Source organism: Osmerus eperlanus, chromosome 13, assembly GCF_963692335.1.
Source record: "Osmerus eperlanus chromosome 13, fOsmEpe2.1, whole genome shotgun sequence".
NCBI classification, from domain to species: Eukaryota; Metazoa; Chordata; class Actinopteri; order Osmeriformes; family Osmeridae; genus Osmerus; species Osmerus eperlanus.
Window position 1 is genome coordinate 10035438 of NC_085030.1, and position 26287 is coordinate 10061724.

Sequence of the window (26287 nt, forward strand, 5' to 3'; positions counted from 1 at the left end):
TGTCGGAGTCCTCTCTTCTTCTCATCTCTCCTTCACCCCCCCCCCCTCTCTAATTTCATCTCATCTCTTCTCTTCTCAGCACCAGGGTATCACTGTTCTCCACCCTTAATGTTACATCCCCTAATGTCCCTCTCTCTCTCTCTCTCTCTCTCTCTCTCTCTCTCCCTCCTTCCTTCTCTCCTGTCCATCTAAGAACCTGTCTGATAACTCTGCCGACCGGCTTATCCCAATGAACACGTGACCCTGTGTCCCCTGTCTGTCCCCTGCCTATCAGAGACAATCTCTCCACACCTCCACCTCCGCTCCAACCTCACGTCCCTCTCCTACTCCCCTTCTCTCCACCGCTATGCGTTTTGCTATCCCTCCCTCCATCTCTCTGAACCTTCCAGGCTATCTAACCCTCGTTTCTGTCTGTGCATCCTGGATGGGAGTGAGGGACAGGTGGACAGATGAAGCATCAGAGCAGATAAGCAATCCCCACAGGACACAGTGTCTGAACAAGTAGATAGAGATCTCCCCCAAATCTAAAGACCGTACTTTTTTGTCGCCACGGCTGGCTGTGTTCTGCTATGATGCAATATTGTCTTAAGTGAGGCACTGAAAACGATGTTATCAGAGTGTGTGTGTCCATCCTTTCACCTGACTGCACCAAACACCTGTATTGCAGTGTGTTCTTGGCTGTCGAACGTTTGCGCGTCCCTGTGTGTTTGTGTGTATGTGTGGTCCCCCACACAGGGTAAGGTCAGGGTGGAGGTCGTTGGGAGGAGACCACACACACCTCCTGCCAGCACCAGATTGATCTTCACAGGCACGCTCCCCGGAACACATGGTTAATTTAGCAGCCATTAGAGGTGGCACCTTGATAAATAGAGTGGCCAAAGCATAAAAAACACCCATACATATACACCATTATGGTCCATCTACTGGAGTGGGAAGAGGAGAGAAAATACATGTAAGTGGTGTAGATAAGGTGTGGTAGTCTGTCAAATAGATAGAATACAAACTGATCAGGGATAGATAGCTATATATTTTGTCTTCTATTATGGAGAAATATACATAAAATACAAAGCATTTTGTGATGCATTTCCAATGCATTGTCTATTTAGACTCCCACTTTATTCAATTTCCTTATTTATTTTGTGACAAACATCGGAATACAGGATTTCTGTCCACACATCCCCAGACTCCTTTGGTAGTAGAAATGTTTTAGTTTTTTTTAATGTTTACCAAAAAGAAACTCCTCCACAGTAGAACACTAAAACATGTACCTAACTAAGGACCATACCATCAGTATGTATGTAGTACCATGCCATATTATTCAAGACAAATGCTCTTGCTCTTGCTTGCCTGTCAAACAGGGCACATTATCATAGCGCCATATTTTCGATGTATACTGTACCTGTGAGCCACTGCACTCTTTATGCAAAAAAATCCATCTCTTGCTTACACCATCTTTTAAATGTATCTCTCAATATTAGCCACACCACAGAAAGGATGCAAGCATTGATTTTGTGGGGCTGACCTACATAGAGTAAAAGTGGGTGGTTTCACACACACTGCAGTATTTGATCACTGTCACATGTGGCAGCCAGGTATGTTATCTCTATATGGGAAAACACACAGAGAACCCTTTCACAGAGACTCTCCCATTCAGACCCACTGTCCCATTGAGACCCACTGTCCCAAAGCACAGAGGACATGATTATACACCCGTCCTGAAACAAATTAGTGTTTGCACATGTGCATGTGCGTAAGTTTGTGTGTCATGTGCATTTGCATGTGTGACCGAGCGCTCATCAGATACAGGGAGTCCTTCAAGAAACAAATGTGTGGGTGTAGATTGCTTCCCTCCCATTGGGACTTTGGCTTGTGTAGGCTGGGTGGAAAGTATCATCACAGACAATGGATTCTACAGAGAGAAGACCAAGTCTGGTCCTGGCCCACATTCCCTCCTCCTCCACAGTCAACAGAGACAATAATGGCACTGAGTGATAACAATTGTATTGTGTATCAAATATACCCTCAGTCCAACCCTTCTGGGGTTTTACCACAAAATGCCTTTCAAGAACCAAAATGTGACCTTATTCAGGGGAGAAAAGAGAACTCTAAACTAATACGCATTTATAATCTGAAAACAATACAATGCAGATGTCTGCTGTTGTAAGCCATGCTATTGGCTGTAATCCACCCCACATGCAAATAGGGCTTGATTATAGCCTTTACCAAGTATGGGCATGTTTCCATCTCATCCAGAAACGGGGCACTGAAGCCGTGCCATTACCTGCAGCACTCAGAGACGAGTCCTGAAGGTCAGGACTGATGAGATGGAGAGATAGGCCAGTTATAGAGAGCTGCCATTATCCATGATTCTCTGCACCAAATGATTCACAATCCCGGGAGAGAAGAGGAAAAGAGGGGAAAGAGGAGGGGAGGAGAGAAGAGGGGTTGAGAGACCAGGATGCGGGGGCAGTCAGGAAAGGAGAAAGTGAATTGCTAAAAATACTAGAGAGGAGAGGAGAGAGATCTTTTCATTTTTTTTAAGTTTGAATGACACAGACAAATCTTGATAGCTTGTTGACAAAACTCCCCTGCCTACAAACTGATGGAGCTGACACCACTGTGTGCATGCTGTCTCTCCTAGTGGACGAGGTAGTTAACGATGATTTTAGTGTCTCTGGGAGAATCCAGGACAGAACACTGCCCCTGCCAGTTAGAGAGCTGACACTCTCCACTATGCTGTCAGGTGACACATAGTCACACAGACTTACAGAACACGCAACTCTTTGAAAATTGCCTCTGACAAGGGGAAGGGAAGTATATTTGACCATCCTCCCTGTTCACAGTACAGATCCACAACTCTCCAGCAGTTTGAGTTTGACTCATTTCTCAGACGGTGAAGCCAGGCAAACTCTGTAAGGAGACAATTATCTAGAAACATCAAGCCCCTCATTAGGAAGTTTAGGCTGAACAGTCTTCAGTCACACTAATGCGTGCACGCACACACACGCACACACGCACTACAAAAGGTGTCTAGGTAGGGCACCGATAAAATGTAGGTCTATGGAAATCATCTAATGGGACATGCAAATAGGGTATAAGGGATCTATAAACACACACACACACACACACAGAGACAAGGCTGTAGAGTGTCAGCTAGGCACATGTACATTATAACGATTTCTTTTGTGATGATCTTAGGCAGAACTGGAATGAACAGTGACAAAGACCGGATTTGGGGGATATGCAAATAGACAACAACAGCAGCAGCCTGGGTTGTGCAGCTCCGCGGGCCAGCACAGAGCACCACCACTCACCTGTAATGTATTCTGTTCATTTCCCACACTCCCAGCCTCCAAAAGAATTGCTTAGTAATTCTGAAATGCACAACAGCTCGACATAAATCAATCATAAATTAGACCTGGGTGAAGAAACTCAAAATAAATATTTGCGTTGTGTGGGCGTGTGTTTGTGTCAGGTAGCTACATGAAGAGAGGCACCTTAGAGTAGGCTGCTTTCAACTCATGCCCCCCATAGTTTACACTGAAACAACCCCCACTGCCAACACTCACTCTACATAAACACTGTCTGTGTGTTTTTACTAGAGAAAAAGTACATGAAAGTCCACCAAGTCTAAGCTATATGCATTTGTGTGAATGTATTTGTTTATGTGTGTGCATTCACGAGGGTCTGTGTGTGTTCATGACGTGTGTGCAATTGTTAAAAAATAAAATAGCTCACTTATGTGTGCGTCTCAAAGCCCTAAGGAGTAAATTAGGAGAGATTAGGATCCATGAAGTGGTGGTGGTGGGGTACCGATGGGTGGGTTGTGGCCTTGCACCGAGCGCCACTCTGGGGCTCATTGAGGAGAACCTCTGGGTTCCCCCGGGTAGTCCTGTGTGGTATGGATGGCCTAGGGGTGATTGAGAGAGAAGCAAAGAGAGAGAGAGGAAAATGAGAGAGAAACCTTATAGAAAGGTATATGACCGCTCTCACGTTGCAATTGTAGCTTTGAGTTCTCTCAGTAGCTGGAGACCAAGCAAAGAGAGGAGAAGAGCTATCAGCGATTCAGGTTTGACCCCTCATACTTCTATCGCTCTACCTTGCTGAACCTTGGTCGTTCTTCCATGAGATTCCTCAAGGTTTACCAGTTGAGATCGAGAGAGGCAAGAGAAGCAGCAGAGAAGGCAAAAGAGAGAGAGAGACGGAGAGAGGCAAGAAAAGAAGGCAAGACCTGACCCACACCCCATATCGTTTAATAATTCCCAGAGTCCCCCCTCCCCCCTTTAACCTGTCTCTGATGTCCCCTTGCCTACCCCAACCCCCGCCCACACCCTCACGTCTAAGCCACCTTGCCAGCCTATCCGCTCAGCCTCAGAAAGGAGTATGAAGGTTATCCAGAGCAGAGTCATGAGTCATGACATGTGTTGGACATTTAGGTCCCGTCCAGTAAGTAATCCTCAGAGGGCAACACACCCACAACCACCCTGTCTGTGGATGTGCATCCCATTGGGATTTAAATTCCAAACCACATCCCTCTATCTTCCTCCATCTCTGTCTGTCTCCCTTCATCGTGCCCCCTATGGTTTCTTCCATCACTTTTCCAGATGGGGTTGTGTGTTGTGTTTCTTCCACCCCTGTTAGAACGCTGACCTGATCTTGAGGCCAAGGTGTCTCTTAGAACCACGGATACCTGGTTAATGAACGTCACCAGTGAAATGTAAGGTAAATATTCAGACCTAAATCGACCCTCATTATTTGTTGAATGTTCTCCTGCTCGCGAAACCCTTTTTTTGCTGTGCCCCACTCACAAACAAAACAATCAGTCAACTGAAGCTTAGCTTTGATGCCAGTTAAATCACATGTATTTATCATAAACCAATCTCTCACTGGTTTTCACAGCATTTATATAAAAAGGATGATGCGCTGAGATCTAGGGACTCACTTCTGTCATGACAAATATGGCGTGCTGCTCAAGCTGCCATTGTGCTACCTGGGACAGAAAACTGATTAGTACACATCAGTGGCACGGCCGAGACCAGATTGATCTTGTATCAGAGCTCGGTATTACTGGGATCCCTGTCTTCCCTTGATGACATAGAGTCAGACAAGCTTTGATTACAGTTTCTTCTTCAATACTGTGGCACAGAGAGAGGGAGAGAAAACAGAGAGGGAAGAAGGGAGGACAGGGATCATTAGAGAGAGGCTACAGAGCAAGAGGGGAGAGAGGGAGGAGTAGGAGAAGAGGGGAGACAGAGGCTTTAGTAGAGAGGAGAGAGGGAGGTAGCAGGGGAGAAGAGCAGAGAGCCAAAAGGCTGACATGAGTGAACTGTGTATTTCTAGCTGCGTGTCAGTTCTTCTACCTGATTGTGAATTCTCATTGGGTGTTCGTAGAACAGCTTGGACGGGTTCATGCATGGTGCCAAAGTGGCTCAGAACCAACTTTATTGCTTTCCGACTCAGAACAAGCGTTTCGAGCAATAATAATGATTATCATTATCTTCTCTGGGAGTTTTTAGTCACAAATTGGCTCTAAAATTGCAACCCCCATTCCTCTTTGTGTGTGGGTGTGGGGGGATTCTAAGTTTCCATGCTGAAGATGAAAGGATGAAATAGGGGGAAAGTTGGGTGCAGATTTGCTACTTTCAAAACTCTTCAGTTCACTATCTCCAGAAATGGCCTCACCTCGCATCATTACATCCAAGGGAACAGAAAGAGAGAGAGATTGAGAGAGAGAGAAAGAGAGAGAGAGAGAGAGAGAGAGAGAGAGAGAGAGAGAGAGAGAGAGAGAGAGAGAGAGAGAGAGAGAGAGAGAGAGAGAGAGAGAGAGAGAGAGAGAAAGAAAGAGAGAGGAAAGAAGGGGCATTAGAGATGAGGAGAACTGTGGTCTTCCCCAAGGTACTTAGCGGCTGAAAGGGCTGACTGACACAGAATACAACTTCTTTCACAAAGTCAGCAGTGACAAGGGCTACGGTATGGTGATGCATGGTTCTCATATCGGATTGCCAGCTCTCTTCCATCCCCCGTACAACAGGTCAGCTAGACTACGTCTGCTCATCAATGTGGTATTGAAAGGGAGCCCACTAAGACCTGTTCCAGAGAGAGATAGAGAGAGTAAGTGAGTGAGTGAGAAAGAAAGAGAGAGCAAGCGAGAGTGAGTGAGAGAGAAAAAGGGAGAGAAAAAGAAAGAAAAAAGAGAGAGAGAGAGAGAGAGAGAGAGAGAGAGAGGGGCACAGCCAGGTCAGCTATCCACCTCCCTTCCCTCGCAGTGCCTACGCCAGAATCGGGAAAGTCCAGGTGTGACTTTATCTCTGCATTAAACAGCACATCAATTTTGTTGCATGTTTTATGTCACCGTCACAAGGGTGTTAGTATGCTATGCCAGTTTGGGGTTTGGGTATTGATTTGGGAACAGTAAGGTCCCAGACAAACTGAGTTCCAGGGAAACATCAGCCGCCATCATTGAATCTACAGCTCCCTGCGGCACGATGGGGTTTACAACACGGTCTCAGAGGATGCAGACTGAGCCAACTCTGTGGAAGTCACAGTAAACATATAAACCTAGTTCCAGCAATAGCATAAACACATGATGTTAAATGTTACATTTGAAAAACTCCACAAGCTCTTTTGGAAAAGAAAAGTATAATTCGGACTGTCTTTGTTGTGATCGTCCGGCGGTGAAAAGGTCAAAAATTGGGAGTGAGCCAAGCCAGGCGACTATTATGGTGTGGTCGTCCCCGTAGGTGAATATTCTTCATGTTTTTAGATCGAAATGATAACTGACCCGAGGGGCAAAGCCAACAGGAAACAGATTATCCACCAAACACCACAGCGGCAGCCTGGGGAGGGGGTGGGGAGAGAGTGGTGGAGGGAAGGAGGAAGAGAGAGATGGATGTAGGGGCAAGCGGAGGCGTAGACGTACAGAAGGGTGGGAGGAGGAAGAAGGGATGCTGAAAGCTGGAGAGGGGAAGTGTGAATCCTGCAGGTTATTGGATTTTGTGACCCAGCCTGTGGGGAAAGGGAGAATGGATGAGCCACAGAGGAGCAGAGAGGAGAGGACGGGAGAGAGACACAGAAAGAGCAAGAGAACGTGAAACAGGGAAAGGGAGGATGAGCAGAGAGGAAAGCAGGATGAAGGAGGATGAGAGGAGACAAGAAGAGAGGACAAGAAGAGGAGGAGAGGAGAGGCAGAGGAATATCAATGATCGGCTGGAGACACATATGGATTTCTACTCAGTCTCCTGGAGATCCAAACTTCTGACCAGCACGGCACGGCACAGGATCGACTGGGGCAGAAAAAGTCCCCTCTGATCTTCTCTTGAGAACACAACACTTAGACCTTTTAGGGTTCCTCTCTGTATTCAAATACAGTCTCTGTCTCTGTATTGACTTCATGAGAAACCTTGGCTTTTCATGTTCCTATTTATGAATGTGAAACGTGAAAGCTGAGCACACAAACAGAATGTAATGAATATTTCATCGTCATAAAAAAAAGGAAATCAAAGACTTGAGATGAAACTAATAACAAAGGAGAAACTTATGAATAACTGTTGAGAGTACAAAATGTTTACTTTTGTCTCTGTAACTATTTGCATAATTTTAGCTATGGTATGATGACAAAGTGATAATGATATTTGTGCTGACTGCTAATACCCTCAGCAGAAACAAAGCAGTATCTAATTGATTCTCCGGCCCAGCCTCTGTTTGTGAGCGTGTGTTTATGTGTGTGTATGTGTCTGTGTGTGTGTACGTGTGTGTGTGTGTGTGTATGTGTGTGTGTCTGTTTGAGAGAAGTTGTATGTACGTGTGTATTTGTAAAATAAGAGATAGTGTATGTGTGTGTACAGCACATGCATGTGTGCATGCGTGTGAGCAGGTATGTAAAAAACATCTACCCCACAATAGCATTTAGAAGAACTGCATGGGGTAAATATTTGAAGATGGTTCAAAAGCAAAGGTTCATGTCCCCACATTGTGCAACCGAGTAGAATACAATCGACTCGACCAAGATGCTGTGGGAGCCCTGTTGGAGGACTGGGTGTGATGGGAGATGATGTGTGAATCAATGCAGCTGGTTGTAATGGCTGAGCTCCAGCGTGTTAGCTCGGCAGGAGGCCGGCCCCTGGCCTGTAGGCCACTAGCACCACAGCTACCATGGGCTTCATGTGGGTTACAGCGCTCAGGAGGCGCTCAGAGCAGCTCTCCTTGCGAGACTGTGTCGGTGTGTGTTAGAGAGGGCGTGTGGGAGTGTGTTTGTGTGTATGTGTTGGGTCCGAGGCAGTTTGCATGCAAGGTCGAGGGTGTGTGCTTTCGCATGTGCACGTGCTTGAGTGCCTGAGTGCGTGCATGCATGATGTGTGTGTGCGTGTGTGTGTGTATGTGTGGTGTGTTGACATACGGGTGTGATGTTGAAGCAGAGCATTGGTGATAGGGACGGGTAGGTGTGAATGTGGATCGTGTCACTGTGTCCTTGCATCAGAACATGGGTGTTTGATGCTGACACAATACGAGGTGAGATTGCCACTCCTCTACATCACACTTGAATGTTCTGTCCTACATTCATAGAGACACACCTCTGTCCTCCACATCTTTGTAATATTACCTTTTTTCCATTGTCATTCTGCACAGACCACTATAAAGGAATAATTGAAGGTCTTCTCAGTACTGTGTGTGATGTCCGCATGAATGTGAATTTGATCATCTCTAAGTCAATACCTTTACCCCTACTTCTTTAAAAAATAAATCAAATGGACCTGTTTACTTGTTAATATTTTGTTGGACCTTGGTCAGTGTGTGGTGGCTCTCCGGAGGCATGGGTAGTGTGTATGGAGGAGAGGGAGGGGAGGGAGGGGAGGGGAGGAGAGGAGAGGGGAGGGGGAGGAGGAGGAGAGGGGAGGGGAGGGGTGGAGGGGAGGGGAGGAGAGGAGAGGGTGAGGGGAGGGAGGGAGGGAGGTAGGTAGGTAGGTAGGTAGGGAGGGAGGGAGGGAGGGTAGGTGATGGGAGGGAGGGAGGGAGGGGAGGGAGGGGAGGAGAGGAGAGGAGAGGAGAGGAGAGGAGGGAGGGGGAGGGAGTGGGGAGGGGAGGGAGGGAGGAGGGAGTGAGAGAGGGTGAGGGGGAGGAGAGGTTGAGGAGGAGTGGAGAGGTGAGGGGAGGGGGGGAGGGTGAGGGAGGAGAGGAGAGGAGTGGAGAGGAGAAGAGAGAGAAAAAGAAAAGAGAAGAGAAGAGTAGTGAAGTGAGAGAAGGGGTGAGGAGAGGAGGAGAGGAGGAGAGACGCAGGGGGAGCGCCTTCGGGTTCTGTATCAGGGTAGAGCTCTGCCCTAATCCACGACGTCTCTCTGGCCCATTCCCCCTGATGTGTGCATTGCCCTTACGAAGACAAACAACGATATCCTCAGTCTCCTCAAGCGCTCACCTCATCCACTCATTATCTCTCATCTACGGACCAGCAGGTGTACACACACACGCTCGCACCATGTATCTCTATCCCTCTGGATACCACATATTTTCATACAGACACAGTTCAGCCGACATCTTGAGTCTTCCGCGACATAACATTCTATAAAAACAACATGTTGACACTGTATAAGAACAGTAAAAACGCCCATGCAAACAGCTTTCCAGGACCTACAAAGCTCAGGCACGTGTTGTTTGCATTGGGGTGCTTTTCTGTTAAGCCTAACAACTTAACAGTCAGTGGGTTTAACCAAAGGTGCTCGGCATTTTCAATTCCCTGCATAAACACTCAATATATGCTAAGCCTCTGTCTCCTTGTCGCATAATGTCGGCCGGCTCTTGCCCCCCCCACCCTGCTCGCTCCCAGCTCCCTGTGGACCTGAACACAGCATCCCCTCCCTCGCGACTGCCTCCCCCACCCCTCCCCAATACCTGAAAGGAAAGTGAGATCCATACGTCGATACACTTCTCAAACGTTGGGTCTTGACTTGACGCATTATTGTATGCTTCCCTCTGCAACTTTGCCTCGTCGGCAACAAGAGGGGTGTTTACCTCTTCTGTGACCACAATGGAGCAGTCTTCATACCTGACAGCCCTTAAACATCTGTGAAAGCATGTCCTGAGAGGCCTCTATTACTGTAAAATAACCACTATAATTATAAAAATGTCTCAATATTTTCTAAAAGGATTTTATCTTTACTAGGGAAATTAGAGACAGTTGATCGATATCATAAGCTTATTCTGCCCAGCAGAAAAATTATTGTGGTAGGTTATGGCATACCTTTTTTTTGGTTATATTAACCAACAATATACCTGACAAACTCTCTGAATTGGTTTGTACTAAGCAGCCTCTTTGGTCAACTTTCAGTGAGACCTGGAGACCTACGTCTGTGGAAAGGAGCTGTAAAAAGATATCAAGGTTAGGTGCTACAATGTTGAGCTTTACCAGGAATGGAAGGGTTTTCATGAAATGCTACGGAAATGAATAAAAGGATAGAAGGATCGCTATAGGGACACATACTGCAGGATCGATCACACATCCAAGGAAAAGGATCTTTCAAACCCATCCATCAATTTTATCTTTCTATCTGTATGTATGTCGGTATGGACTATCTTTCATCCATCAATTCAATTCAAACATTGCCGGCCTTGCCTGCCGACCTACCGTTTTACTTACTTACCTACTTACAGTACCTACCTATCTACCTACCTACCTACAGCTGGTGGTGGGCTGGGGTCATGTTGTTTCAAGTGTAGTTAGTTTTGCCAGACCCTGCAGACTGCGTTCTGCACTTCAAGCCCTAGCAGTGCTCATGCACGAAGCTCTGAGGAGAGGAGGAGGGGGAAAAGAGAGAGCAGGAGGAGGAAAATGAGAGAAGAAGGGATGAGGCTTGATCAGGCTTTGAGACTGATGTTTCTCTGGAGTTCCGCTGGGCTCTGAGAACTCTATCAGAACCATACCTCAGGAGAGCCCCCATAGCCACTCACACAAGAACCTTTTTGGCTAATTAATTTGAATTGGCACACCGACACACACACACAAACATAGTTTTCGTACCAATGTGAGAGACTAATGGTAGTTGTGTGAGGAAAATTAAAGGGCAACAACAAATAACTAGGGGGGATATGTACATTTTGGTGTTCTCTTAGGTATTTATAGAATATGGACAATTTACCACACACAGTTCACAGCTGTAGTTAAAAGGCCTGTCGCCACATGGTTGAAATAATTCGTATTTTCCTGCTTGTGAAGAGTGTGTAAAGCTCCCCGAAGCCATTCCTACACAGAACAGAGTCGGCGCTGTGTGTCACAGATCAATACTGTTAAAACGGTTCAGAGATACAGACAGGATATCACCAGTGAGCGAGACAGCCCCGGTGTTAGAAGCCAGCAAAAATATGACTTTTAAATCAGAGGCTGATATTTTGCATTTCAAACACACTCTGTATCCTCGGTCGTCACCTATCGGCACGTTACGATAAACAGGGGCGCCAAACTTTCAAGTGTGCTATTGATATTCATATTATTTAGATGATATTCTCTCTCATCAGACATCGGGAGCAGTGGGCCTCGATGATTACGTGCGGGGAGCCTACACAGATCGCCATATCAAGGGAACAACACAGGAATGGGGACTTCAAATAACAAGAGAATGTTCTCTCTCCTTCTTTCTGTCTATCGCTCTGTACAGTTTGAAGCCTCTCAAGGTTTCTCTCTCACACTCTTTCTCTCTCTCATGCTCTACCTTTCTCTCTCGCTGTAATGCTTGATGCCTATCTTACCTTAGGTTGTCTCTTTTTTACTTTAGCCCCAGGCTTTTTACCCTTACAACAAAAGAAACAATGTTCTTCTGATAGACATCCAAGAGAAAGTGCAATGACGATGTTAAGTGCAATCACATTTTGTGGGGCTTTTATCTCTTCTAGAGAACAGAGGATCTTCCAATTAGTCAGACACAGGGATTTATTGATCACTGGAGGAGAATTATTGCCACCTAATAAAAATATGACAACATATACATTACCTAAATGACTAATCTCAATACAAGGACTTCTCTCAATAAAAGGACTCAGGATCTCAATAACATGACTATGGATCTCAATATAATGACTAATGATCTCAATATCAGACTTATCTCACCACCATTGAGATACTAATTCATTATAATCGGATACTAAGTCAGATTATTAATCCCAATATAATGACTTCTTCTATCAACATAATGACTTAGGAACTCAATTTGACTGAATTATTAACTCAATAATACAATGATTTATCTCGATGTAATTACTTATTATCTCAATATATTGACTTATCTAAATAAAATGACATTTTATCTCAATATAAGAACATAGTATTGCAATATAGCGACTTATTATCTCAATGAGAATATTTAAAAGAAAATGCATGTAATAATATGTTGTACCATAACACCTGGAAAATATCAACTACTCAGAACCAATTTAAAAAGTTTTAACCATTTTAACAATAAATTAAAATAAACCTAATTTATTATTAGAACCATTTTTAACAATAAATTAACCTGTTTACGCTCCTGTTTCGCCCGCGAGACAAAAATGCTGCCTCCCCCTTCCTCAGTTACGACGCACTAAATTCTAAAAAATATATTTTTTAGACGCTACACATGTTATACATCGTTGGAAAGCTACGATTCTTGTGCTTCCATTGAAATAAACCAATTCAAGATCAAGTCGCAATAGCAAGCAAAGTCAACGTCTTTTTCCGGTGAACATTCCTTCAACAATGCCAAAGAAAAAAGTTGTACTCACCCTAAGTTGTTCAAATAGGTCCAGGTGTGCAAATCATGCCATCAAAACTTGATCTGCGTAAGTCCCAAGGGTTCAAAGTATCTAACCATGTAAAGTAATTCGTCCAAATACAATGTTTTACGTTCATGAATAGCCATTATCCTTTGTTTCATTATGCAAGTTAGCCGACGGAAGAAACAACTTGTTCACATAAAAGTGTTATTTTCTCCGATTTATCAACGGAGTATTTACAAAATGAAGGTCTCAAAATGTCCGTTGAACCCTCCCCTTTTGATTGACACCTTGTTCGACCCAATAGGAGCTTCCATGCCCCGTTGACAGCCCTCTAAAGCCAACTAGGTCTGTGCGTCCTGCCCCCCCCCCCGCCCCCCCCCCCCCACACTCGTTCTAAACAAATTTCTCGAACTGGCTTCGACTGGCTCTGAAATTAGCTCGTTAGCCTTGTAGCTGACAGCTAGCTGAAAATGCCAATACCTCATTTGTATGCGTCTGTGGAGCCTTCAAAATAACAGTCGATTGCGCAATATGGTTGACAGAATCAGTGTTCTTTGTGCGCCAATCCTTGGAATCAGATAAAGCACTCCAATGTGTTCATGCTTCAGTTTTTGTGTTTCAGTATTACTAATTAGGGATTTAGCTATTATATATGATATTTCTAAGTACCAGAGATGGGCCAGAGATAACAATTATGAAAAATAATACCTTTTTATTTGACCTTGACCTTGGTTACAAAGGGTCATTTTGGAGTCTCCAAAAGACCCTTTTAGAAAATTCCTGGATGTACTCTTATAAAAACATGTGTCAAATATGAATATATTGTGGTATTATGTTTGACTTTTGATTTGAATTGGGTAAGGCTTCAACCTGTGGTCCAATTTAGTCTTCCAGATAATACCTACCACCTCTAGGCCTCTTCAGGCCTCTGTTTTCAAAACAAAATCTAGGCGGAAATAGAAATTTTCACTTTCCTTGTGTTCAAGCTTCTATTACTCAACACTAGAAGGACTGACAGGGGTCCTGACAACAGGGGACATAACTTCAGAGTGTCAGCTTTCAAAAGAGATCATTTACATGCATGTACTCCAAATGGTTCAAGAACAGCTTCCAATTTACTTTGGGTATGCTGTTTAGGCGTTTTCAGGCAAATTTAACAGGAACATGAAAAGGTTAAAATAAACCTAATTGCCCCTCACATTAGTAAACAAGATAGAGCAAATGGACTAATCCACAGTCTTTGTTCCAGCAGGGTGCCTCCATAACCACAGGCAACGCTGCTGCCTCCTCTTGTTTCTGCCTTTCACTGCTCAACAAAGCCAAATCACCCACCCACTCGCACGCACATACACACACGCACACACACACACGCACACACACACACACACACACACACACGCACACACACACACACACACACACGCACACACACACACACACACGCACACACGCACGCACACACACACACACACACACACGCACACACACACACACACACACAAGCTGACAGACAGCCCCCCCCTCATGTCTGCCCTCACGCCAGCCCTGACTGCTTCTCTCTAACTTACTCTGAAGACAGAAGACAATTATGCTTTTGAGAAATAATGACAGTTTTTCAATCACAGAACAATCCAAACCCTGCTTCTGCCATTTCAGCCCCCTTGATAGTGTCGTGTATGATTCACATTAGCCCTAACATCTTGAGTCATTTCGATACTGTTCTCATGTAATTTCACAAGACTCAATAGATCTGATTCACCTCGCAAATCAAGACACCGATTACCTATTTCAACATTGAACAGATAAATCAATATTTAGGGTTCCCTGCCGTTGGAGAATCATATTTATCCTCAGTGACGAAGCGTGAGGGTCACGGCAGCCATATTGGAGGAGCAAATAAGGATGATCAGTGATTTTTGCAAGCATGTTTGCATTGTTCTGGTCTCCGCCAAGACTTGCTGACAGATGTAGGCGGTGATACATCTAACAGACTCATCCTCACACTCCTTTATCTAAGTATCTCTTTCTCGCTGACACCACCGCACATTTCACTCTCTCCATCATCACACTCATTTGTTTCAGCTTTCCTAATCTCACCCCATCATCAGACAAGCTGAGACGTGTCCTTAATTTCTCTTTCTGATTAATTAATTAGATGCTTTACCACGCGGAGGAGAAAGTCTAATGTACCATGGAGAAATTAGGATTCTGATTGGGTTTTAACTGCAATATAACTAACCATGCTAGCTGATGACAGTTAAGTGTTTTCCACAAATAGCCAGGGTAGGCTACTATGACTAGCCAGTTAGCAGACCCTACTTTGCTAAGTTGCTCTATAAAATGCCTATAATAGCTGTAAAAGGTACAAGGACTTTGATCCTGTGTGATAGCCTAATCCTCCTTATGTTTTAGCGTACATCTTGTTCAGACATTAAGTAGCAAATCCCTCTGAGAATACAAGGTGTTATTGTTTTGCCTACCTGCAAATGTTTCATAATAATTGGTTGCTTTCGAATCTCGGTGGAGCTCAGGAATTCCAAGTAGGCCCGTATGAATTCAGGAAGATACTGAACCAAAACAAGACGCAATGTAAAAGTGACTATATTTATTTGTTGCACGTCCATCTTACGTAACATTGATAGATGAGTTTTTGACTCGGAAGAAAAAAGAAGAAAATCTAAGCTGTCACTAAGTGAATATCATATTTTCCCTGAAGTAATCCTATGTCTGGAATCATTCAGACACTAACAGCACCTCCCTCAAGACAGACATCAGAACGCTGCACACAGAGGCAGATCAGTGGAAGAATCTCAGGGGAAGATTTTCCATCTCAATCCGTTTCAATCTCAAAAACATCCCACACACACACACACACACACACACACACACACACACACACTCACATTTGTTCACACAAGGCACATACAAGCATGCAGACACCAACTCAATCTATGCAAATAGTTCCACCTATTTACACTGCATAATCGATGAAAAGGAACTCAGACACCACAATTACATGTATTATTACCATAAAAACAAGTCCAAGAGTATATTCACAAAGCAGAGATCTAATGTGTCAGAAACCTTGATCGTCGAGAGTGTCTGATTTTCATTTAATAGAAACAACGTTTTATTCCTCAGTCTTTCCTCTGGTTCTGCTTGCCTCCATTCTCATGACTTAATTATTTAACACACACACTCAGAAACATTCACTGTCCCCCTTTTTTTTCTTGCTCTTTTTCCTTCCTGGTTCTCTCACTGTCTTTCTCTCAGTATCAGGGGTTCCTTCTCCACCTGGTACAGATATGATGATAATTGGCCATTTTGTGCTCAGACAGCTGCTAACAACACCGTATATTCAGCTGGGATGCCCAGCACTAACCTCTCCAACAGGTTTCCACTAATAGACAGTCGTACTGTCCCCAGTTTCTCTCTCTCTCTCTCTCTCTCTCTCTCTCTCTCTCTCTCTCTCTCTCTCTCTCTCTCTCTCTCTCTCTCTCTCTCTCTCTCTCTGTCTGTCTCTCTGTCTCTCTGTCTGTCTGTCTTTCTCGCTCTGTCTTTCTCTCTGTCTCTCTCTCACTCTCTCTCCACACTCACACACATTCAGTTGTGTCCTTTTGACTTGAAATGTGTGGAACAAGCTATTCCCTCCCCTATTCCATACTGTGACACACAACACAACGTGCAATTACAGTATGACTAAAACGTCATACAAGTAAATGACAACCATTAATTTACAAGGCATTGGCCCCTCTGACTGTGTGCAGTTTGACAGCAGGACCAGAGCAGACACACACCATCTACTGTAGCCCTTTAATGACCTCTAATCTTGCCTCTCAGTTCCAAGTCAGAACATTTTGTTCCACTGAATAATGGATGACATAGTTCTGTTTGACTTGTAGCTTTTAATTTAAACCAAGACATTATCAACTTGTTTAAATGAGAGATCTTTCAAGAATGAGGACAGTCAAATTCAAATCAAGTCAAATTCAGTCAAATTTGAGACTGTTTGAAACATTTATATTTCCGGTTCAAAATATCCGGTTTGGAAACTAAAGTGTGAACATATAAATTGCAGAATTGAGTCAGGTAAGTGATAAGGCTCGTCTTTTGAAATGACCTGAGATGAGGTGGGCCACATGGTATCAGGGCCATCCATGCCTGAAGCGCTTTAATCACACCTAACTTTAATGGTCGCCTTTTCTCCTCCATCTAATTCTCTCTTTCTCAGCCAATTACTTTCTCCTTTGGCAATATTTTTCTGAAGGTGTGTGTAGATGTGGAACTCGTTGTACTGTCTCCAATTGATTAACAGCATATTCAAACTCAGTCTCGGAGCAGGGAACAAAAAACAGAGTTTGCTTCGGCAGTACAGGATCCAAGCTTCCGTAGCTGCCCTGCATCCTTCTACTTGCTCAGGTTTTAAAGCCTGTTGTCACTATATAGTTAGGTTTAGCCACAATACTTTGGTTAGTGGTGGGATTAAGAACTCCCCCGACCCAAATAAATCAAATTGCAGCCTACATTGATATTCAATTCGTGACTTGCAAAAACACATAAATAAAAGCCTATAAGCATTCCATTTTCAATTCGCGAATTGAGTTCTGACTCACTGGTTTGACTCATATCCACCACAAGCCAGGATTTAACTCTGCATTATTCTGACTAATTAGACAAAAGGCCATTTTCAAAATGTGTTTTTCTGTCTCATGCCTGGTCATTAGAATACATTTATGCGGGGGATTCAGTCATGTTTTTATGCTTATTTTACGATCTTTCATTCGTACTCTGAAAGAATTACAGTGCCACCATGTGGTGTAGCCATCTCCCTGCACTCAGGCGCTACGAGTCAGAGCGACTGTCTGAAAGTGTTCATTCAATAGACTTACTTACTGTAAAAGTGATATACTTTTTATTAAATAATTGATTCTTCAGTTTCAACGTTATTATTGAAGTTTATCAAGGAGAAAATAAGGTGTATTACATGTTATTCATTCAGCAGTAGCTTTCATCCATAGCGACATTTACAAAAGTAGCCTGCAGACGAACATATGGGATCAAAGTTCATGACCTCTTATTTAAATCAGACTATTTTCTGTTCTCTTCTGGATGATAAAAGAGGTTGGTAGAAAATGCTAAGAGTAAGATTTAATTGTTCTTAATCTATCCATACCTTGCTTAAAATCAAACAAGGAAGTGGCATAAATCTAGTGAGGTGTTACTGTTTTCTGTTACCAAAGAGAATGAGTCTCTAGTTCATTGATCCATGAAAGTGGTTCCAGTTAGTGCCTGTAGGTGGCACTGCCCACCAAGGAATGTTTCATGACAGTACATCTTTTTTTATCTGTTGCATCTACCAATGAAGCCACTGACATTATGTAAAATATGCTAATACGCTGTGTGTGTGTGTGTGTGTGTGTGTGTGTGTGTGTGTGTGTGTGTGTGTGTGTATGTGTTTTCCTGCTGTGTGTGTTGTTTTGGTATTTGGTCTCTGTGGACCTTGGATAGGGTCAGCTGATCTGACCTCCATGCTACCTTCTGCCTCTGATTATTAGGCTGCTCTTCACAAACTAATCTAATCTCTACGAGCTAGGCTAGCCGGCTCTCAGATGGAATGGGATGCTAATTTGATTGCACGCTAACTTGTTTAACCTACAAAGACAGAGGATAGGGTATTCCTGGGATGCTGAGACAGTGGAAGACGCCTGTCTGTCCCCCTCCCTTCCTGGGGGGACAACGGGGATGGTTCAGTCTCTCTTCCAGCATTTTATCCTTCTCTATCTGGGGAAAGGGAGGGGGTTACAGAGAAGGATTGTGGGAGTCTGTGTGTGCGTGCGCCTGCCATGACTATCCTGTGTTAAATTGATTGGTGTAATAACCCACTGCCCCATGCTCAAAATCCCTACAAATTCCAATGGAAACAGCCAGGACCGGACAGGGCAAGGGACAATGAACAGAAATAATAAGGTGTCACAGGTCATCATTTATCAGTCCGGTGTAAACAGATATCGCTACTGTCTGCAAACATACCTCTGGACGACTGATTGCATAGGGGTAAGCAGGCTGCTGATCATGATTAATGTGTACTTATACGACACAACCCCCCCACACACACACGCATACACACACACATCTATGTGCTAATGATAGGACAGCAGAGGATATCTGCCTTCAAACTCTGCAACTCTGCAAAGAACGTCACTCTATCCTACTTATCCACACCCAGCCCTATCACATCCTTCATTCATGTATGCCTTCATCTCTCTGTCCTCTCATCCCTCTAACCCTGTCCAACCCAATTTGTTACTAGTCCGGAGGCTTTGCTCTCAAAAGTAGCGGACATGCAGAGAGCAGAGGAAATGATGTTTTTTTGTGCCAACTAGGCTTTTTTGTATTTGCTGGCCCACGGACAAGGCCCTATCCAGGGCCCAGATTCACAGATACAGGCTTTGATAAACACATAGACATATACAGGAACAACACAGTGCTGGGATAGACATATGATACACGTCAATGCACACACACACACACACACAGACATGCACAAATGATTTACATCCCTGCCTGTCATCGGTCGGTATCTTTAGGCCAAAGTAAATTCCTTGTTTGTGCAAACTTTCAATGGCGAATAAAAACCCATTCTGATTCTGATTCTGATAGGGTGGGACGAAAACCCTAATTGCTCTCCAGATTGCTGTAGAGAGCCATACATACACACCTGAGGTTAGTTGACTAATTGATTCCAAGTTGAGACCAACAGGCACTCGGGTCCTCTATTCTGTAAAATATTTCTTTGCAGTGTCCATTATGTATTATAATTCCTAAAAAATATGTTTTTTCCTCTCCAACACTGACACAGGAAGTAGAACTCTGGTCATCTTCCGCTCCCCTTGTTTATTGTAGCCAGACTTCCTGTTTTCAGATTCGTCCAGATTGTGCTGAGAGTTCTCCCTTTTCTCTGACTCTGTATTGCTCTCTCTCTCTTTCTCTCTCTCTTTCTCTCTCTCTCTCTCTCTCTCTCTCTATCTCTCTCTCTCTCTCCCTCTCTCTGTGTCTTGCTCTTTATCCCTCCCCCACCAATTAGTCTCTCCTTCTGTCTTTCTTTTTTTGTCTGACAAAATTATAGATAACTAACACTAGCTTCTTTCAACCCACCATGGGCACATTCTTCATTCTTCATGGGCACACACACTACCCTTTTAAACATTCCACCTACTCGAATGCCCTCTAGTGTGTGGGTACATGGTGTGTGTGTGTGTGGCGTGTGTGTACATCTTGTGTCCATACAACATGCAAAAACTGATACTCCTCTCACAGACTTCACGAAGGTTGATAACAGATAGCCTCCTTCGCGTTTGTGTGTGTGTGATGGTGCCGTGAGCGGACCGGCCGGAGGAAGAATGCAGATCAGTGCCTAGGGAATGCCAGGAATGTCAGTGTAATTTTATCTAATCCTCCTTGGCCGCTGGAGGCAACTACCTGTACGTATTTCATAACTACAGAGGGACAGTGTGTGTGTGTGTGTGTGCATGTGTGGGTCAGAAAGAGAAGAACAATAGCCTGCACTGCTCTACAGCATCAGCAGTAAAGAAATAAAAACTCCCCCCAAAACTGTAACTTCTCCAGACACATACTTTATTTCAGCCACAATGTTAACCGATGCAGCAATAATAACCAGCACAAAGTATAACAGAACAGTTGAACTTTTCACTGTTTTCCTTTGACTAGCCATTTGAATACAGTTCCCAGGCTTTAGTAGTCCATTCATGTGATATCAAAACATATGTGCCCTCTCCTCTCTTGCCTGATTGGGCCTTTCATGGCCTTTTCTGTTTTTACTCACAGTCTTACACAAAGACTGGTGAAATAATTACAACAGCCAGTCTAAGCTCTGATACTATTTGTCTTCTGTAATCTTTTTCAAATTCACCAGAAGGGACTTGTCACAGGAAGGAGAGGAAGAAGTCAATTGTTCTGAAATGAGTTGCCGAGTGACATCATTTCAGAATATTCCCCACAAATAGTGATCAAAACAACCCATGGTATAATGCAGGTTTATTCAGGGTAATGTGCTAGCGATAGAAGCCTATTGTGACAAGGTTAAAGTAGAAACCATGTTATTTTAGAGTGTAGATCCAGTTCAATTTTCTTTCAACTGAATGGAATTTAAAAAAACGCATGTTGATGTTGGCACAGCCTCAGTCGGAGAATGCCGTCGACCTCGCTCTCCAGCACATTCATCTGGAGTGTCTGTGTTTGGACTGGTCTGAGCTGAGCTCGTGGGTCTGTGGGCCAGGATGTCTTTAGTGACGGGAGGGGACGGCAGGAAAACAGGCCAGGCCATTGAGGAAGTGAGTGCCCGAGTGGGAGAGTAGCAGAGAGGGTATAGGGAAGGAGAGAGGAAAAGGGCAAAACTGAACATGAACCCGAGAATTTTAAAATAAGGATCGCCATAATTCATTGAGCTATACCACCCACAGTCCATAGCAGTATAGTCCCAAGTCAGAGTTCCTCATAGTAAACATCTTATCTGTCCACCCACAGAGATCATACAACCACTCCACGTTGAGGATGCGTGTGAACAAGAGGTCACCTGGAGATGGAGAGAGATGGAGCCTTACGTCACATGGCTGTCCCTGTGAGTTATGGAGGAAACGCCGTCGACAAATCATACTGTGTTGCTCCAGATAGGACTGCCTGCAGGGCTCGTCCACACAGCCGGGCTGTGGTCTCAGAGAGCCCCTCCGCAGGCTCGGAGGGAAGCGTGGACACACTGATGTATTTACATACATTCAGACGGGCTTCCTGGCATTGTCGGCCTGAGAGCGTTGATGTCAGATCCACTCCTTCCTGTGTAAGAAGGGAGAACGCCATGCGATGACAATGGGCTCAAAACAGGACAAAGAGGAAATGTTTAAATTTAGGCCTCTCTGACCATCTCCTCTTTCACAGCTATGGACTCTGAAGCTGTTTAGTTTTTGTGAATTCCTCCGGTTTCCCCTCTGCGCTCCCTCTTCCATTGTGTCCTTTCAATAGAAGGATTTTCACATTGAACGCAAATCCTGAGAGAGGTTAGGCTATTGAGACCACAGTTCACTCAATCCCTTCTGTACTCCTGGGACAGTCTAAAAACGGACTTAATATGAAAACTTTAAATTGACCTTTATACTTTAATAGAAACCTGCACGTTTTGAATGGACGCTGCCAATAACCTTTAGAGAAAATTATTTTGCATGTGTGTATTTGTGTGTGTATGAGTCGGTGCGTGTGTACGTTCAGACTGTGCCTGTGTGTGTGTGTGTTTGCTCTGGCTGCGCTCTGTCTGCGTGCGAGCTTTTATCACATAGCTGAGTGTCGGCGTCTGCGCGAGCTCACAGGGCAATAGTTCATCAGTCCAGTTCGAAGAAAAAAATCTTGGACATTTTCTGGGTTCGAAAAGGAATTCTTACTTAGTTCAGAGACGAAGCCAGCGTGATAAAGGGCAAGCCTGTGAAGCCACCGCATAATTTCAGCATTACTCATGGATATCAAAAGTTTACCCGACGGAATAACGCCAGGACACGTTCTGTAGACTTTTAGTAACTTTCACGAATATGTTCTACTCATAATCTTTAGGTAAGTGAATACCAATCGTCGTACCTTTCACGAAGTAATTTAACTTACTTTAAGACACGGGAAGTTAGGGGGCACCATTACTTGCCAGCACAACTTTTTTTGTGACAGACAGTAGAGACGATACCTTCTATTCTTATCAAAAGGCATTGCACTGCAGTTAGTAAAGTACAAAGTAATTATTCAAATGAATTATCCGTTCGTCGTTCAAACATGATAACTATTGTTTTATTGATGGGAAATAGATAATGAATTAAAGTTACCACACTTGTTTGTATAATCTATGAGTTTTAACCGTACAAATGTACTTGTTCAGAGGGCACGAGCCCATTATTTATACAGCTACATGTCATAGGAAATAATAGTAGTGACAACATGTAGCCAAGCTGTGGCTGGATAAAATAGGTTAAAAGTGTTCCTTGCCTCAAGGTCAAACCGGAATTGTGTGGGAAATATGACAGCCTATCACCTGAGTCCTCTGAAGCATATACCTAATACATAATTCAAAACTGTCTCTAGGGCTGAATGGCAGAAAGTCATTCACTGCAATCTTCCAGAGAATGAGACAAATAACCGTTGCATGGCATAGCCTACAGTGCCAACTATACAAAGTCTTTGACTGAAAAACATCCTAATTTAATTGCTCTTTTTAGTCCAGGTGACTCAATGTGTGTAGAACTTCATAAGAATAGACCTCAGATAAGACTGTGGTCCTAAATAGAAACTATAATGTGTGGCAATGTGTCAGTTCAAATGAAGAGTAGACCAGGCTATCTTTATATCTCAGTGGAAGAAGACTGAGCTATGATGAAGTCCCTGCCCAGGCCCAAAAATACCCAGCCCACTCTGTAAAGCTGAGTTTCCATGGCGACATAGGACCAGATTTTTTTTGTTGAGGGGGGGGGGGGTTATAATTACTCTGTCTGATATGGCCTGAGGGGGTGGGGTTGGGGGGGCGGAGATTTGCTGTGCTGTATAGTGGGTGTTTAAATATGCTGACTCACATGCAAATGGGGGACATTCATATTTGGACCTCTACATGACGTGAAAACTTATTATCCACTGATATAAATTCATCCCACATCAGTTCAGCTTAGCAGCCTTTCTCCTCAGTTAGTCTTGTTAGGGTCGAAATGCATGTAGGCTTCTGTGGGACTGTTTAATGAGAACACAAATCTCAAACAGCCTAGACCTGCAATATAGTTGCATGATTTTGTTTGATCATTATGTATTCTTCCTCCAGGTGTTTGTGTGTGTGCGTGCGTGTGTGTGTGTGAAAGAGAGAGAGACAGGATGACACCACTATCGGTTGATAGCTGACGCCCTAGGATGTGACAAGATGGAAAATTCAGTTAGCCCCGCCCCTGAGTGCAGCCAAGACCCAAACGGGTTCATCAACCGAGTGTTCAATGTGTCGCTGGACGTGGAGAATGAGACCAGTAGCGTGTGTATCCAAGAAGCCATGCCAGGCCTGGGGTCAAGCCTGGGGCTTTTGTCAGGGTCTGGGCCAGAGGAGGGACAGGACCCTGGGCAGGGAGAGACCCAGGGTCCCCCTCCCCAGAGCCCCAGCAAGGACCGACCTGAGGTGAGTCGCAGGCCCCGGGCCACGGGGGGCATCTGGAAGATCCTGACCCGTCGCAGAGCAGCCTCGGAGCTGGATCGTAGGCCCCACTCCATGATCCTACCAGGGGAAGCCTCCATCCCTAAACTGTCGTTCGCCGACAAGGTCCGCTCCTTCAAGAAGCTCAAGTCGCCTGCTGTGTTCCGGGGCAAGACGGGCAAGCTGTCCAGCACCAAGTTTAGCAGCGGTGCCTTTGCTGATGAAGAGTCTTTCTGCCGCGACCTGGGGGCTCCCCTGCAGCCCAGCAGGGGGACTCTCCGCCACCGCGCCAAGAGACACTCCTACGCTGGACACACGGCTGATTTTGACTGTTCGTTCGAGGACATCGACTTGTCGCTTGGCCCAATTGACCCCCACCAGCAGTCTGCTCCAGCTGGCGATGTCCCAGTGAGCCAGAACGGCTGTAAGACCTTAGAGAGGGTTTCCTACACCAAGAGAAGCCTCAACTGTAACAATTCGGCTGGGGTGGAGGAGGCGAGCTTGAAGGGGGGCAGTCCCAGGGTGCACTTGGGGGGCCGGAGGACCAGGGGCCCAGACGTTTGGAGCTATCTGAGGAGGATCTCCATCTTGGGGAAAGCCAACCCGGCCTACTCAGAAAGAAGCTTCGACTCAGAGCTCCACACCCTGGACAAGACCCTGGACTCAGAATACGGGTCAGTGGACTTCGAGTCAGTCCGAGACTTCCAGCCCACGGCCATGCCCAAGCACTCCGACAGCAAGGGCGGCCATTTTGGGGGCCTGTTCAAGTTCTTCAACAGCGTGGCAGAGACGGCCAGGAAGTGGAGGACGTCGTCCCGCTCCTTCTCTCCTCCAGAGGGGGGGGAGTGCTCGCCGCTCGGCTCCCCTCGCACGGCGCAGCGCGCGGGGGACCACGTCCACAGCGTGTCCCTCACCCTCCGCCGGGAGGCACGGCTGGAGCCCCCGCCCACCCCTACGCCGTCCTCCCCCGTCACGCCTCAACCCCCTCGCACGCCACGCCTAAGCTCCTATAACCCCGTCGCACCCCCACCTGTGATTGGTGGACGATCGCCATTGGTGGTGCTTAAGGCCTGGAGGGTGTGCCCTGATTCGCCGAGTGTCAATGGCCTTCAGGGGGCCAGTATTGAAAATACTGACACATGTACAGATAGACATACGGATAGACCATTATCCAGACAGTCAGATAGACAGAGTAACCACAGGTCGACAATAACAGTGGAAAATCACATCCCTCTCCCCAGTTGTGAAAGAGAGGCGGAAGGAGAGAGTCAAACAAGTAGAGACTCCCTGGAGCATGTCTCTCCAGAGGGAGAGAGAGAAGGAGAGGGAGGGGGGAAAGAGAGAATGCGAGAAGAAAAGAGAGGAGGAAAGGAGGAGAGAGGAGGGGAGGGACACTCAGGAAATGACCTGGATTCCAAGGATGTTGCACCTGCCTGTGATCACACACAGGTTCCTAACGGCCAATCAGAGGAAGTGGAAGGAGAGGGCATACCCAATAGAGACCCTTCACCGGATTGCTTACAGGAAGTATTCAAAGTGAGTATGTACAGTACATGATGATGAAAGTGAAATATTTCAGCTTCATTAAAATGCGTCATTTTGAAAAATAATGAATTCAGGACATGTGTTCCTTGTATAACGCACCCATGCCATCCATTGTCATTCTCATAAACAACCACAATATCATGTAACTTCAGCCTATGATCAGCCATGTCTCATGTTTCAGCCTATTAACCATAACCATTATTTTGCTTTTCTGAAAACGTCAGCAGCCATCTTAACCACACATCCTTCAGTGTGTATCCATTAGCAGACAGGCTTGTGTTTGAGGGAGTTAGTGCCCCCTCTGTTGGTCAGTAAAAGTATAGACGCCAGAGGCCACTCATCCCGTTCCTGGCCACAATAGTTTGTCTTTCCCCCAGCGATGACCCCTAGCACACAACAGGAAACTGTCTCTCACTCCATGCTACCAGGGTGCGTGTGTGTTTGTGAAAGCGAGAGAGAACGAAAGAGTGTTGGACTGTATGTGTGCTTGTCTGCTTGTGTGTGTGAGAGAAAGAGTGTGTGCACACACACACGAGTGTGTGCGTGTATGTCGGTGTTTGTCAGTTGGTGGGGGGGGCCCTGTCACACAGCCCCCCTCCCTGCTCTTCGCCCTTATGGAGAAAGAGAGGGAGATTAGTCATCTTCCCTCCAGTCTCTCACATCAACACGTTAGAACACGTCAGCCTTTCCAAATCCCAATAACATTCTGCATTGACATTTCAATGTTAATGCAGACCGGAGTCAGTTATACACACACAAGCACAAGCACACACACACAAACAAAAGGGTTTCTCA

At 45.1% G+C, this 26287-nt stretch overlaps 2 protein-coding genes across 12 annotated transcripts in view; one reads left to right on the forward strand and one right to left on the reverse strand.

The window, feature by feature from the left end:
• hdx (highly divergent homeobox) overlaps nucleotides 1-26287 on the reverse strand; it is a 350307-nt gene that overhangs the window by 94936 nt on the left and 229084 nt on the right. The window lies entirely within an intron of this gene.
• Nucleotides 23591-26287, forward strand: part of LOC134032065 (rho guanine nucleotide exchange factor 9) — a 34658-nt gene continuing 31961 nt past the window's right edge. For all 11 annotated transcript variants that reach the window (XR_009931981.1, XR_009931980.1, XM_062475863.1 and 8 more), the window contains exon 1: nucleotides 23591-25483. Coding sequence is in view for 9 of the 11 variants with exons in the window: in XM_062475863.1 (XP_062331847.1) it covers nucleotides 23687-25483 (1797 nt within the window). In the remaining 2 variants the exon portion in view is untranslated. The remainder of the gene's footprint in view (nucleotides 25484-26287) is intronic.